Consider the following 15,626-nt stretch of genomic DNA (forward strand, 5'->3'; position numbering starts at 1 on the left):
TGTCTGACTGTAGCACCTTTGATAATCTACTAATATTGTTTAATGGTGAAATGAAGTAGAATCAGATGTTTTGTCTACTTTATTGATCAGTTTGATGTTTTATTTAGCTTTTTTTCCTTTCCTTTATATGTGAGCAATAATCCTTCATCTTTGTTTCTTTTTGTTTGTTGAATTCAACAAATTTTCTAAAAATTAAAACGTTTCATTCAAGTTTTCATCAGAGACATTTTATTTGTACTTTTAAACATAAGATGGAACCTTCCCAGGGTAGAAGGTTCTTTTATTAACAGCATATCAGTCAGTTTCTGGTTCAGACGTTAAATCAGTCCATCTGCTTCCTGTTTCATGTTATTAGTTGTACATAATGGTCCATCATCATCATGAGTGTGCTGGGTCGTAGCTGCATGCCTTCATCTAGTGGACTGATGGAAGTACAGCAGCTGATCTTTTTACAGCCCAAATGATGGAAAAGGAGGATGTGAGTTGATGAGCAGATGAATAATTTGTGTTTCCTCTGCAGGTGAAGGTAGAAAGTGTGTGTGAGCTGATGTGAGTTCAGCAGCATGGATCAGAGTGAGGACACTAAAACCTCTCTGTGTGGGGAACATGAGAGCCAGAGGTGAGACGATCATCTCTAACTGTTCATGACTCTTCTCCATGTCCCAGCTCAGCGCTCACATCACCAAACCATCTTTATTCACAGGAACCAACCAGAACGAGAATCTGAAAATGAGTCTGAACCTGAACCTGGAGCCAGCTGTGTGTCCTTTGAGAGCGACAAGTCAGGGTATCTTGATATGTTCCATCAGCCCAACAGTGAGTAGCTGTCAGTATTCAGTGGAGGCTGCATCATGTTTCAGATGATAACCAGTTTTCAGCTGAATTACCTGAGACCTGGATAAGTTCTTGATGTCTCTGATGAGACTAATGAGCTGCATCATGTGTGTAATGTGATGTTTTAGTTCGGTCCTGCAGCTCTTTATTAAAACAAAGGGAGAATATTGCTGAATATCTGGCTTTTTCACAGGATGCTGATGTAAAAATATTACGTTCTCACATGTTGTGTTTAATGACATTGGTTTAAAATGACCTTCTGAAGAAGCAAGAACTAAATGACCAAATCAACCCAGTAATGTTAGTAACTGTTATTAATTCTCTCCTAATAAACCTGCTCATATTATCTCGTGAAAAGATCAAATTTTTTAATCTGACACTTTATGTTCCAGAAAAATCAAATATTCCAGAGTCAGTGTTTTCCAGTGTGACGCAGCTGTAGTTTGTCTCTGAAAGAGCAAAATTAATCTGATCACACAAACAGTAAAGACTGAGTCAGAGAACCATACTGAAAGCTCAGAGCTGAGGTCTTCCTGTTTTATCTCAGGTAAAGTTTAGGGGTGCAGCGGTCGATTGGCCAATGAGCCGATACTTGCATGTGAAAAGGTGTATGCTGTCAGACTGACCTTATAACACCCGACAGTGTCAGTTATAAAATCGGTGATCGGCCATAATCGGAATCGGTGCAGCCCTGGTAAAATATTACATCCAGCTTCCAGTTTCATACATTTGTGTTTTTCTCTCAGGAATCATTATGGAAGACCCACAACTGATACTGGACTTGGAGTCCGTGATGAGTGACCTGTCCAGGGACTTCAAATCAGACCAACATCTATCCTTTAAGAGGTGAGCTGAGTGTAAATCTTGTAACAACTGTTCAAACTGACTCTGCTACAATGTTGAACAGTCTTTATTCCAACATGTGTTTAATGTGAGCTCAGCTCAGTTTCACATCCATTTCTATGTTCATATGTGAAGCGGTGTGTGTTGGATGTTTTCCACCAACACAGCAGTCAGAGAGGAAAGAATGATGTTGGAGGAGGTGTCACTCAGTGTCTGTAGGACAGCAGCTGGTCCAGCAGGGGGCGCCTTTGTGCTTTGGCTCCAACACAGTGTAGGTAGGAACTTCCACTCAGGTGGCCGGTGTTGCTGGATGGAGGAGGACAGACAGATTATGTTCTTAGCACTCCATCACCTGATGCCACGTTTAAACTTTGCTCAAAATAAATATTATACCAATTTTTTCTGTCTCTCATACTAAGGATTTTAAAGAAAGGATTCCATGTTGGGGGCTGCAGTCCTGATGTTGCTACATCATGTAGGCAGCTGTGATCTGTTTGGTTTTGGGCCAGTTTATCTGAGTTACGACTGAGCAATTCACTGATTAGTCGTCCTCATGTAAAGTGAAACTTTTTATTAGTCTGGATGGACTTCTGTTCTGACATTATCAAGCAGAGGCTAACGGAATTGCACAGAAAGTGCCTTGTTTGTTTACTCGTGTAAGTTTTTCTAAGCTTCTTTGCTAACTCAATATCTGCTGTTGTGCAAGTGACTGAAACCCATCCATGGGTAAAACCTGTTGTCTAGTAGCTTAGGTTGGGCCATCGGAAATCAATCGGAGTAATCGGGGGGCTGTGAACAGCTGGTCACTCACCTCTCTGAAACCACTTCTTGGTTAACTCTCGGTGGGCAGACTTTAGTACTGCTTATGCCAATCACCTGTCATTTCACATCCTGGCTTAAAGGGGAACTGCGGTATTTTCAACATTAAAGGCCTACAGAAAGGTGATTTTTTTTTTGCACAAAACTGAAATAGCAGATCGATTCCTATATACCATGGAATTTTTTTATGATTTTAAAATAATTTTAGGCCCCTGGATAGTCCTGATTAGGCCCAATAAACTATCACCACATTTGACTCGAATAGCCCGCCATTTGGCAAACCGAAAGTAGCAGATGACAGGTGCGTGACGTCACGAGTGCCAGCTGCTGGAACAACCCCCAACAATCAACATGTCTGATACTAGTAGTTCTAGTAGCGAAGCCAGCAGTTTGCCAGACTTGGACAGCTTCACCAAAGTTGCTTCTGTCGTGTTTTATTTGATATTTTGTACTGGATGTTCGTTGATATTACTCCGCCACCGCTAAGAAAATAGTTCGAGCATGAACGAGCTGCCAAATAAAACACGACAGAAGCAACTTTTCGCAACGAAATTTGATATGGATTACCAGTGCACACCAGTAACCACTCCGGTGAGTTGATGATTTTGAAAACGGACGTTTATGGTGCTTTTACGGACCTTTTAGGACATGCGCATGACTTGCCATTCTGAAGCAGGTTGAGATGAATCAAAATTAGGCAAATACCGGAGACAGCAGTAAACATCAAAAAGCGGTGAGGGGGGTTCTAAAACATTGCAGACGACTCATAAAAGAGGCTTAATATTGAAAATATTCCCCTTTAAGTCAGAAAACAATGCTACCCCAGCTGCTCTTTCGACCAACCACACATTTTCCCACATCTCTCGTACATCCGGGCAAGGTGGTAAAACAGTTCTGCTAATTTCCAACAAATCGCCCACCAGGACAACTCGGTTACTTTCTAGATGAACTAGACACCTTGCTTCTCCTCTGTTGTTGCCTCCGCACTCCCGACCTCCAGCACATTCTCCTCCCTTGAGGTTAATGATGCCACGGAGTCCCTCTGCTCTACACTGAGCTCTTGTCTGGATAGTCGGTGTCCTCTATCCACCAAAGCCGCTCGATCCTTACAGTCCCACCCTTGGCTTAATGATACTGTCCGATTGCTGCGCACCGACCTCAGAGCTGCAGAAAGGAAATGGCACCAATCAAAAGATCCTGCAGATCTAACTAAATTCCAGGCACTACTGTCATCCATCTCAGCCAGTGTCACTGATGGGGAAAAAAAGCTTTCTACATTGAAAAGATTCTCAGTACTACTGTCACGAGGAAACTATTTTCCACCCTCAAAACTCTACTTAGCCCTCCGCCTCCGCTACCTGCTACTAATCTGACAGCAGACACCTTTGCGCCCTTTCTCTCTTGCATGTGTTTTTCCGTTTGCAGCGCGTTTCCACTTGTCGGCCACCGTACAGACTCAGAGCTGATTACAGCTGTGTGTCCTGGAAGAGTCACTGGTCAAAGGAAGACATTTTGGTTTAAAATGAATGAGTTCAAATGGTTCAGATCTTTGATGTTTTAATCCTTTATTCATATTTTGTATTAATATGATCCACCAGGTCTGTAATTATACTTTTGGTCTCACAGTCTTTATTAAAACAAAATAGTTTTGTTTTTTTATTGTGGTTGAATTTAAGGAAATTTGTGAGTTTTAATAGAACAAATGTTTTTCTCTCAGGATCCATCAGAGATCCAAACGTGAACCAGAACCTGAACCCAGCTGTGTGTCCTTTAAGAGCGACCGGTCCAAGGATGTTATTCTTGACTTCAAATCAGGCCAACGTCCATCCTTTCAGAGGTGAGCTGAGTGTAAATGTTGTAACAGAGTCCATGTTGCTCTGGAAGTTCACTGTTCTTTGGTCTGTAGCAGTAAGTAATAATGAATTCATTTATAAATGGAAATGTTATTAACGACCGTACCTTCATAGATCAAGTGTGAGGGAACTATGAGAAACACCCAACACAACAGAGTAACATAAATCTACATTTATGAGGAGCTAGAAACGTAAATCCGTGTCATGGGATTACTGTGGAAGATCCATCTCAGAAGGGTGGAGTGTGATGAACATTAGAGCTCTGAAAGCAGCCATGAACACTCAGAAAGAAGGAATAGGTGGGAGATCACCATGGAGCTTCACTTTAAGATTATGTGGCCTGAATAGAGACTAAGTAGAGATACATTTAACTTATAAATTAAAGAGCAAATGAAAGTCATCGCCTTTGGAGAAGATGTTTCCTCCTCTGATCTGGTGGTGTACCGTCAATGTAGAAAAAGCATTTTGGGGGTTCTGAGCTCCTCAAGAGTTCTTTACGACCCTCCCAGATGATAACAGGGATGCTGCTCCATGATTTAGTTTGAAGCTGACATGTCTTTGGAACACACACCCTGCATGTTAGCTGTTTATTCCATCCATTTAGTACTTCCTATCTGTCCCTTGTGTCTGGATTTCCTCTGTTTTGGCATTCCTGATGGGAATGAAAGATGCTCCATTAAAGACTTGCAGGACAGCTGCTGATCACTTCCTGTGGTCAGAGATTTAAAGGAGGATTTTTAGAGGGTTTTCACCTGGAGACTGATTAAGATCTCTTATCAGGGCTGTAAAAGGCTTTACCTCATTGGCTGCTCCTCTTATTAAGAGATGAGCCTCCATGAAAACAATATTTATGGATTTTTACTGGGAGTCTAATATATTGAAAGCATCCTGTTTTCTTCCAGTCATCATGTATTTCTGAGTTTGATCAAACAGGGAAGGATACTTTTCCTGAACATGTCTGTTTTAATAAAAGAAGTGTTTTTCTGTCAGACTCCATCAGAGACTCAGAGCTGATTACAGCTGTGTGTCCTGGAAGAGTCACTGGTCAAAGGAAGACATTTTGGTTTAAAATGAATGAGTTCAAATGGTTCAGATCTTTGATGTTTTAATCCTTTATTCATATTTTGTATTAATATGATCCACCAGGTCTGTAATTATACTTTTGGTCTCACAGTCTTTATTAAAACAAAGTTGTTGTTTTTTTTATTGTGGTTGAATTTCAGGAAATTTGTGAGTTCATCTTTCTAGATGAACTAGACACCTTGCTCTCTTCCATCCCTGAGCGTGACTGTCCCATAATGGTCCTTGGTGACATCAATATCCACCTTGACAGTCCTAACTCTTCAGATTTTCTGACATTAATGCACTCGTTTGAGCTATAACTGGTTTGCAGTCCTCCGACTCATAAAGCTGGCAAAGAGCTAGATCTCATTTTCACAAGAAACTGCGCCGCAGAGGCCCTGTCTGTCACACCTCTGCACTTTTCTGACCACTATTTCATTCATTTCAGAGTGAGTCTCCCAGGAAGGCCCGCTGCTTCCACCCCTGTGGTTTCCTTCCAACCTATCGCCCACCCGCTTCTCCTCTGTTGTTGCCTCCGCACTCCCGACCTCCAGCACATTCTCCTCCCTTGAGGTTAATGATGCCACGGAGTCCCTCCGCTCGATCCTTACAGTCCCACCCTTGGCTTAATGATACTGTCCGATTGCTGCGCACCGACCTCAGAGCTGCAGAAAGGAAATGGCACCAATCAAAAGATCCTGCAGATCTAACTAAATTCCAGGCACTACTGTCATCCATCTCAGCCAGTGTCACTGATGGGGAAAAAAAGCTTTCTACATTGAAAAGATTCTCAGTACTACTGTCACGAGGAAACTATTTTCCACCCTCAAAACTCTACTTAGCCCTCCGCCTCCGCTACCTGCTACTAATCTGACAGCAGACACCTTTGCGCCCTTTCTCTCTTGCATGTGTTTTTCCGTTTGCAGCGCGTTTCCACTTGTCGGCCACCGTACAGACTCAGAGCTGATTACAGCTGTGTGTCCTGGAAGAGTCACTGGTCAAAGGAAGACATTTTGGTTTAAAATGAATTGGTTAAAATGGTTCAGATCTTTGTTGTTTTAATCCTTTATTCATATTTTGTATTAATATGATCCACCAGGTCTGTAATTATACTTTTGGTCTCACAGTCTTTATTAAAACAAAATAGTTTTTTTTTTTTATTGTGGTTGAATTTAAGGAAATTTGTGAGTTTTAATAGAACAAATGTTTTTCTCTCAGGATCCATCAGAGATCCAAACGTGAACCAGAACCTGAACCCAGCTGTGTGTCCTATAAGAGCGACCGGTCCAAGGATGTTATTCTTGACTTCAAATCAGACCAACATCCATCCTTTCAGAGGTGAGCTGAGTGTAAATGTTGTAACAGAGTAAAATGTAGCAGAGTCTGTTTGAACAGCTTTTAGATGTGCATCCTTCAGCGTGATTTTAAAACTCTTGAGGTACATATCCTGTCAACAAGGACAGATTGATCAAATCCAATATGGAAGTGTTGGTTAAGAGGGAAATCTTCTTGAACAGTCTGGTTAGGATTGGGTCTAAAATATAAGTTGATGGTTTAGAAGAAGCTATTGTTGTTGTTAGAAGACCCCAAAGGGGACTTAGAACAAAAACTGGAGGGATTATATATCCCATCTGGCCTGGGGACACCCCCAGAATCCCCAGGAGGAACTGGAGAGAGTTGTTGGAGAGAGGGATGAATGGGTTTTACTGCTGGACTTGTTGTGTCCATCACATGTAAAAGATGACAGCATAGTGGATGTACCCACAGTGACTGTGCTCTTCTTCTCGTCTAATGCATTAAAAAGATGGTTATATTAACAATGGTCCTGAGGAATTGTGCAAAGCTAGTGGCATCTTCAAGCTCTGTTTTAAGCAAAAGAAGAAAAACATGCACATGTTGAATGACTGATGAGAATATATTGGTTGTCCACGACATTAAAAAGGTCAATAAAAGCTCGAGGAACTTAATTAGTCAGGCTGATCAACCAACAAAATAACCAATACAATGGAAGCTACTGAAGCTCCACTGAAATACAGACAGAAATTATATTTCACTCTGTTAATAGTAGTGAGAACAATCTTTGACAGAGTTGTAAGAAACAATCTAACTAATAGGACTTTTATCTTGGGTTGGTCTCTGTGGACAGACACAATGGCCCTCATTTATCAAACTTGCGTAAGACGAAAAACGTGCGTAGGTCGTGTGTACGTTCTTTTCTGCACAAAGGTTGGCATTTATCAAATCCATCGTGAGCGCAGGAAAGATGAAATCGCCACGACAGGTCTGAGGCCGTGTACGCACTTTTCCATTTTGACTTGCGGTGACTGCAATACAGCAGCGTCACTAGTCCGTGCCTCAGGAGTCGCAACAAATCCCTTGGTTAAAATTACAGACTTATCACTTCAAAGAAGGCCCATGTTTTATTTGACTTCAACATAAATATAAACATAAACGCAAATTAAATAAATTAAACAAGTACAACTCCGTAATTGGAAGAGTGATGGCTCATTATTCAACCGCGCACCCTCACACCGAACAGGAGAGGCGCTTTAACACTGCGCATACGCGCACGCGTGCCACTGTGGAGAGGTGTACGGCTCCTAAAGCTGGATCTGTCTCTCGGCTGCGGGGGGAACCCTATACGCCCAAAAAGGTATGCAATATTATTATTGCATGCGGGGTTCTCCATAACATTGCCCAAAAAAATGGAGTGCCATTTCCAGATGTACATCCAGAGGACCCCGTACCCAGAGATCCCACCAGCCTGCACAGCCAAGAGCGCTCAGGAGGAGAGAGAAACTTATTCAGCGATTCTGACTTTTGGTAAGCATTCTGTTATTCAAGGAAAAAAGAAAGGAGAACAAGGATTTCTTTCAGCATTTATTCTGTGACTTCAGTGTTTCATTTATGTCTTTCAATGTACTGTCGATAGATTGCATGGTGTGTGTTAAAGCCATCATCCACTTCACGATCTCTGTTTGTCTTTCTAGGACCTCTGTGGTTAACACGGCTGGCCGGTGTGACGCTGCAGACCGGGGGGCAGAGGCAGAGGCAGAGGCTTCGGATGTTGACGGGGCCGCGTATTCGTCGCGCGGGTCAGGTTGCCCGGATGCCACTTCGGATTCATCTGTGAATGAAAACTATTAGTTTGATTAGGAACCTCATTTGTGTTGAATATTAAAGCAACTGTTATTTAAACGTCTTGGGTGTGCAGTCATTCTTACCATTCTCGAGCTCTGACATGGGCGCATCAGTGTCAAGTTTCCCTGGCACGCCCGATGAGGACGTAGCTCCGATCAGGCCAGCCACCCTCTCCTCCAAGGCACTCAAATCCAAACCTGGATCGGACCCTCCCCCCCGTTTGTGACATGCTGCGTCGGAGAGCTGCGACCTTCTTTTTTTGGCCAATTTCATGTTGGACCACTTCTTCCTGATCTTATTGGAGAAAAAGTAAAACATCGTTCAATTTTAGATTTCATTTAATCTGGAGTTTATCACATTTTATTGACCATCACAGTAGGGGAAAATACATAACTCGTCCGGTCTGCGATTTACATTGCCAACGCTGTTGACAGCGTTTTCTTTGCCGCCTTTCGTCTATCCATGTCGCAAACTCTAGAGGTGCGGCCTCTCAACCCCCTTTTGTAGAAGGCGTGGTTAGGATCATTACGATGGATTTCAGCCGCCGGATTTATCAACAGCCGCTCGGTCTTACGATGGGATTGGTGTGGTACGCATGTTCTGTAAATCTCACTTGAGCCTCTGCGTACGACGAGTTCTCCGCTCATATCTGCGATGCTTTCTACGACGGCTTGATAAATGAGGGCCAATGTGAGCTCATTCTTCATGATTCCTCCACAGAGTGGACCAGCAGAGCTCAGAGGGTCCCAGTGGTCCGCCTGCCCAGCAGCATCAAACACAGCTGGACTCCATATTTATGGTCTGTACATGTACAACAACTACTTTTCCATCTGTTCTGCTCACAGCCATCTCCATGCTGCACTCTGTAGACCAGTGGGTTGTCAGTGAGTCCAACATGGATCTGATGTTTGGCTCCATGGTTTCAGTCTGATTGGCTCATTCATATAGTTTTCTGTTCCAGCTGCTGGAGGACAACATGCTCACTTTTGTGAAGAAGGAGCTGAAGAAGATGCAGAAGGCTCTGAGTCCAGATTACCCAGAATGCTTAGAGAGTCAGAGGGAGGGTGAGGATGAAGAGCAGAGGAGCAGCAGAGAGGCATTAGTGAAGATCACAGTTCACTTCCTGAGGAGAATGAAGCAGGAGGAGCTGGCTGACCGTCTGCAGAGCAGTAAGAGGATTTCTCTAAAGGTTTAACCTGCTGGATAAAGGACACATTTACTGACGTCTCAACACACAGAAAAACAACATTTTTCTGCAGTTTGTGGACGTAAAGTTAAATGTGCTCTGAAGGAGAAGTTCCAGTGTGTGTTTGAGGGGATTCCTAAAGCAGGAAAGCCAACCCTTCTGAATCAGATCTACACAGAGCTCTACATCACAGAGGGAGGGAGCGGAGAGGTCAATGATGAACATGAGGTCAGACAGATTGAAGCAGCATCCAGGAAAGCAGGCAGAGCAGAAACATCCATCAGACAAGAAGACATCTTTAAAGGCCCACCTGGAAGAGATGAACCAATCAGAACAGTGATGACAAAGGGAGTGGCTGGCATTGGGAAAACAGTCTTAACACAGAAGTTCACTCTGGACTGGGCTGAAGGCAAAGCCAACCAGGACATCCACTTCATGTTTCCATTCACTTTCAGAGAGCTGAATGTGCTGAAAGAGAGAAAGTTCAGCTTGGTGGAACTTGTTCATCACTTCTTTACTGAGACCAAAGAAGCAGGAATCTGCAGCTTTGAACAGTTCCAGGTTGTGTTCATCTTTGATGGTCTGGATGAGTGTCGACTTCCTCTGGACTTCCACAGCAAGGAGCCCCTGACTGATGCTACAGAGCCCACCTCAGTGGATGTGCTGCTGACAAACCTCATCAGGGGGAAGCTGCTTCCCTCTGCTCGCCTCTGGATAACCACACGACCTGCAGCAGCCAATCAGATCCCTCCTGACTGTGTTGACATGGTGACAGAGGTCAGAGGGTTCACTGACCCACAGAAGGAGGAGTACATCAGGAAGAGATTCAGAGATGAGGAGCAGGCCAGCAGGATCATCTCCCACATCCAGACTTCCCGAAGCCTCCACATCATGTGCCACATCCCGGTCTTCTGCTGGATCACTGCTACAGTTCTGGAGGATGTGTTGGAAACCACAGAGGGAGGAGAGCTGCCCAGCACCCTGACTGAGATGTACATCCACTTCCTGGTGGTTCAGGCCAAAGTGAAGAAGCTCAAGTATGATGGAGGAGCTGAGACAGATCCACACTGGAGTCCAGAGAGCAGGAAGATGATTGAGTCTCTGGGAAAACTGGCTTTTGAGCAGCTGCAGAAAGGAAACCTGATCTTCTATGAATCAGACCTGACAGAGTGTGGCATCGATGTCTCAGCAGCCTCAGTGTACTCAGGAGTGTTCACACAGATCTTTAGAGAGGAGAGAGGGCTGTACCAGGAGAAGGTGTTCTGCTTCATCCATCTGAGTGTTCAGGAGTTTCTGGCTGCTCTTCATGTGCATCTGACCTTCATCAACTCTGGACTCAACCTGATGGGAGAAGATGAAGAACAACAAACAACCTCTGTGTGGTCAAAAATATTTAACACACCTAATCTAAAATATCTCCATCAGAGTGCTGTGTACAGGGCCTTAGAGAGTCCAAATGGACACCTGGACCTGTTCCTCCGCTTCCTCCTGGGTCTTTCCCTGCAGACCAATCAGAGGCTCCTACGAGGCCTGCTGACACAGACAGGAAGTAGCTCACAGACCAATCAGAAAACAGTCGATTACATCAAGAAGAAGATCAGTGGGAATCTGTCTGCAGAGAGAAGCATCAATCTGTTCCACTGTCTGAATGAACTGAATGATCGTTCTCTGGTGGAGGAGATCCAACAGGCCCTGAGTTCAGGAAGTCTCTCCAGAGATAAACTGTCTCCTGCTCAGTGGTCAGCTCTGGTCTTCATCTTACTGTCATCAGGAAAACATCTGGATGAGTTTGACCTGAAGAAGTACTCTGCTTTAGAGGAGGCTCTTCTGAGGCTGCTGCCAGTGGTCAAAGCCTCCAACAAAGCTCTGTGAGTACAAACACAGATATATTTCTTTATAAATACATTGTTTACTTATTAACTGGAGAAAAACAGCAGAATCAGCGTTAAACTCAGTTTCAAATGAGCTTCAGTTTATTTATAAAGTGTCAGTTCACAACAAAATATCATCTTACAAGTGATGTGAGATGATACTTAACAGTTATTTATCAATTTTAGAATTAATCTGTTTAATTGATTAATTAATTAAATCAGTTTATTTGCTCCCATCTCATTAGTTAGTTATCTGGCTTAACTAACTCTAACAATCAATGGGAATTAGACAGATGTAGATTTAGTTATGCTGTCTGTTTTGTTATGTTTAAAACATGAGAAACTCTAAAAACTTATATTCAATGTCTTTTATTTTATTTCCATGGACAAATGACCAGAAACAAACAGCGAAACAGAATTCTTCCACTAATCAAATACGAATTTAGTTTGATTGATTAATGGATCAAGTTATTTCCTTCCATCTCATTCCCTCCTCAGCCTGAGTGGCTGTAACCTCTCAGAGAGAAGCTGTGCAGCTCTGTCCTCAGTTCTCAGCTCCCAGTCCTCCAGCCTGACAGAACTGGGCCTGAGTAACAACAACCTGCAGGATTCAGGAGTGAAGCAGCTTTCTGATGGACTGAAGAGTCCAAACTGCAGACTGGAAACTCTCAGGTAAGGATTCATGAACTTTCCAGGTGAGAGCTGATATAATTCTGGGTTATTAGATGAAAAAGCAGCTTCCAGGTACCTTGATCAATGAAACAGGTTGATCTGTTCTGCCCTTTGATTATCTGGCTTAAATAACTCTGATAACACTGATAATGAAATATAACACACACAGCTTAAAGAAATACCAAAGTGCTCTTTTATTTGAACTTCTTTCCATTCCTGTAGATTTGTCCTAAAACACAGATCCATCACATACCCAAAGTAAACTACTTTACAGAAATATGAGCAGTTTTTCCCTCTAAATGTGAGCATCAAACCTCCTTTAAATGTGGACACACTGCACTGGAACAAAGTGATATCTGTATGGTTATTGCACTGAAACTTCTCTGAGGAGACTGTGGAAAGAAAAAACTCCCTTTTAACAGGAAGAAACCTCCATCAGAACCAGACTGAAATGTCTCAACATCTCACTGTTATGTCATTTGTTTCCTGTCGTCCTCAGAGGGAGCAGTTACAGTAGTTGATGATTCTCTGACTTATATATTCAGTTCCATCATCAGGTCAACATTTGATGACATTCAGCTTGAGTTTCAGAGCAGTTCTCTCAGAGTTTCTGTTGTTCTGTGTGTCTGCAGCCTGTCAGGCTGTCTGATCACAGAGGAAGGCTGTGCTTCTCTGGCTGAAGCTGTCACCTCCAACCCCTCCCATCTGAGAGAGCTGGACCTGAGCTACAACCATCCAGGAGCCTCAGGAGAGAAGCTGCTGAGGGCTGCACTGAAGGATCCACACACACTCAGGTATGGAGAGTCAGATGAACAGTTTAGCCTCGCTTAGCAGAAAGACTGGAAGCACAGGGAATTAATTAGCTTATTTCCATCTTAACCATCATTGAAGTGTAGTTGTCAGTTCAGACTTTAGCAATCCAATATTCATGTGAGTTGTTGTAGAGCAAAATGTATGTGAGAGCCATGTAATGTCCATGTTTGCATGCTGAAAGAGACGGTGCTGCTCTGACCCCCCTCCTCCTTTCAGGATGGAGCCTGCTGGAGAACGATGGCTGACACCAGGGCTGAGGAAGTGTGAGTGTGTTCTTCATCTGATTCATGACATCCAGCCATCGTCACACTGTCACATCACTCATTGATCAAAGTGAACAGATGATGAATCAATAACTGCAGCTGGACTGTGTTTGTTCTCTCCTTCAGATTCCTGTCAACTCACAATCGACACAAACACAGTGAACAGAGTCCTGAAACTGTCTGACAACAACAGGAAGGTGACACGTGTGGAGGATCAGTCATATCCTGATCATCCAGACAGGTTTGATGACAGGCCTCAGCTGCTGTGTAGCAATAGTCTGACTCGTCGCTGTTACTGGGAGGTCGAGTGGAGAGGAAGAGTTTATATATCAGTGAGTTACAGAGGAATCAGCAGGAGAGGAGGCAGTGACTGTATGTTTGGAGAGAATGATCAGTCCTGGAGTCTGATGTGCTCTGATGGAGGTAAATACTCTGTCTGTCACAATAACAGACAAACAACCATCATCACCTCCTCCTCCTCCTCCTCCTCCTCCTCCTCCTCCTCCTCCTCCTCCTCCTCCTCCTCCTCTTCCTCCTCTGTCTCTAACAGAGCAGCAGTGTATGTGGACCGTCCTGCTGGCACTCTGTCCTTCTACAGAGTCTCCTCTGACACACTGATCCACCTCCACACCTTCAGCACCACATTCACTGAAGAACCTCTGCATCCTGGATTTGGGTTATGGTCACCTGGTTCCTCAGTGTCTCTGTACTGAGTATACAGAGTGACTGTGGGGTCAAATAAGGGTCAGAAAGATTTTTCTCACTGTTATCTTCTTTTCAAGAATTCTACCCTGTCTCGTGATAATTTCACTGTTTCAGCCTGAGCTCTGCTTCATTTGAACTTTCAGCATTTCTTGCGAGAAAACTATTTCCTTTTGATAATGTGGTATCAATGTAGAAGTGCACAATTTTATTGCATTAAACCATCGACACAGAGCACGTACTGTGATAGACTTTAATCGCATTTGGACAGAAAATTGTTTTGTTAACTTGCATTTGTGTTGATAAGGAATGAAAATTAGGGGTGGCCCGTTTGACACGGACGCTTCGGCGCTTGTTTCATCTTCATGAAGCAGAGTGGTTCGGCACAATGTTCCGGGGCGTGTATCAAATGGCGCTGACGTGATTGATGACGTCCGAAGCGCCGAATGCATTGTTTGGTCGAACCACGGTTCAGAGGTCTCTCATCGTTTGAACACTTGGGCGCGCTATTCTATATAAAAGGAGAATGAATCCCAAACGACGTTTCCCAACCAGTTCTGTTGCCCTGTCAGAATTGAATTGAATTCATTGCTCTTTTCCATGGCTTCTGGCAAGAAACGTTTTGTGGCTTGGGATCACTTCACCTTGGTTTCTCCTTATAAGGTGATACTATTGTACAATATACTATTGTGTGATGTAAGATGTTTGCTTGTTTTTGTTTTTCAACTGTAAATATAAGCTTTATTATTATTATTATTATGGGTATGCATGCTAATATAGTTATCTTCTTAAAATAAGGGGGTTATGTAGGAGTTATGTAGGACAATATATTCATTTTGGACTTGTTTATTTAGCGCATATCACAAACAAAGCGCTTACGGCCATTATTACACAGCTGTGTCCCGTGTACCAAACACCTCTCTGTCTGTGTTCTGACAGAAAGGTGTGTTTATTACGCAAAGTGTCTCTGAATTATTTAAAACAACTAAAGTGTACTATTACGCTTAGCTATTGATTAGACCCTCCAGAAAAATGCGGGCATAAATCCTTGATTACGCGGGCTAAAATCCTTGATCTTGCGGGCTAAAATCCTGGATTTTGCGATTGAATATGCGGGGTTTTTTAATGATTTTATGCTGTGAAATTGCGAGAAGTTGTGGAAACTTGTGCAAAAAGTTGTGAATTATGCAAAGTTGCAAAATATGAAGCCTAATAGCTTCTCTGCTGCTAAAGCTGCGTCAACGTCACTTCCTTGATCTGGGAGCTTCAAAGTAAGATGAGGGTTGATCTACTACTGTAGACAACAAAGTATATGCTATATTCTACATGATTTTTATGAATTATTATGTTGTAGAGTTGTGAATTTATTTTATCAATGGAGAAATTGAGCAGCCTTGCTTTGTTGTCTACAGTAGTAGATCAACCCTCATCTTACTTTGAAGCTCCCAGATCAAGGAAGTGACGTCGACGCAGCTTTAGCAGCAGAGAAGCTATCAGGCTTGTGTTGATGATAATCAGTGTTGGAAATAACGGCGTTAGAGTATAACGGCGTTACTAACGGCATTAT

The 15,626-nt window shown here is 43.1% G+C and overlaps 1 protein-coding gene and 1 long non-coding RNA gene across 2 annotated transcripts; both read left to right on the forward strand.

The window, feature by feature from the left end:
• The first annotated feature begins 703 nt into the window (after positions 1–703).
• On the forward strand, positions 704–4,327 carry LOC142391864 (uncharacterized). Its single transcript, XR_012770611.1, has 3 exons — positions 704–816; positions 1,581–1,680; positions 4,214–4,327. It is a non-coding gene; the product is annotated as an uncharacterized LOC142391864 (long non-coding RNA).
• Positions 4,328–4,739: 412 nt separating this feature from the next.
• On the forward strand, positions 4,740–14,181 carry LOC142391216 (protein NLRC3-like). Its single transcript, XM_075476992.1, has 11 exons — positions 4,740–4,789; positions 6,630–6,749; positions 9,273–9,351; positions 9,514–9,721; positions 9,791–9,966; positions 10,087–11,606; positions 12,108–12,281; positions 12,914–13,075; positions 13,311–13,357; positions 13,484–13,780; positions 14,177–14,181. Exons 1-11 carry the CDS (start codon positions 4,740–4,742, stop codon positions 14,179–14,181), a joined length of 2,838 nt encoding a protein of 945 aa, XP_075333107.1.
• Positions 14,182–15,626: the final 1,445 nt, after the last annotated feature.

Source organism: Odontesthes bonariensis, chromosome 11, assembly GCF_027942865.1.
Source record: "Odontesthes bonariensis isolate fOdoBon6 chromosome 11, fOdoBon6.hap1, whole genome shotgun sequence".
NCBI classification, from domain to species: domain Eukaryota; kingdom Metazoa; phylum Chordata; class Actinopteri; order Atheriniformes; family Atherinopsidae; genus Odontesthes; species Odontesthes bonariensis.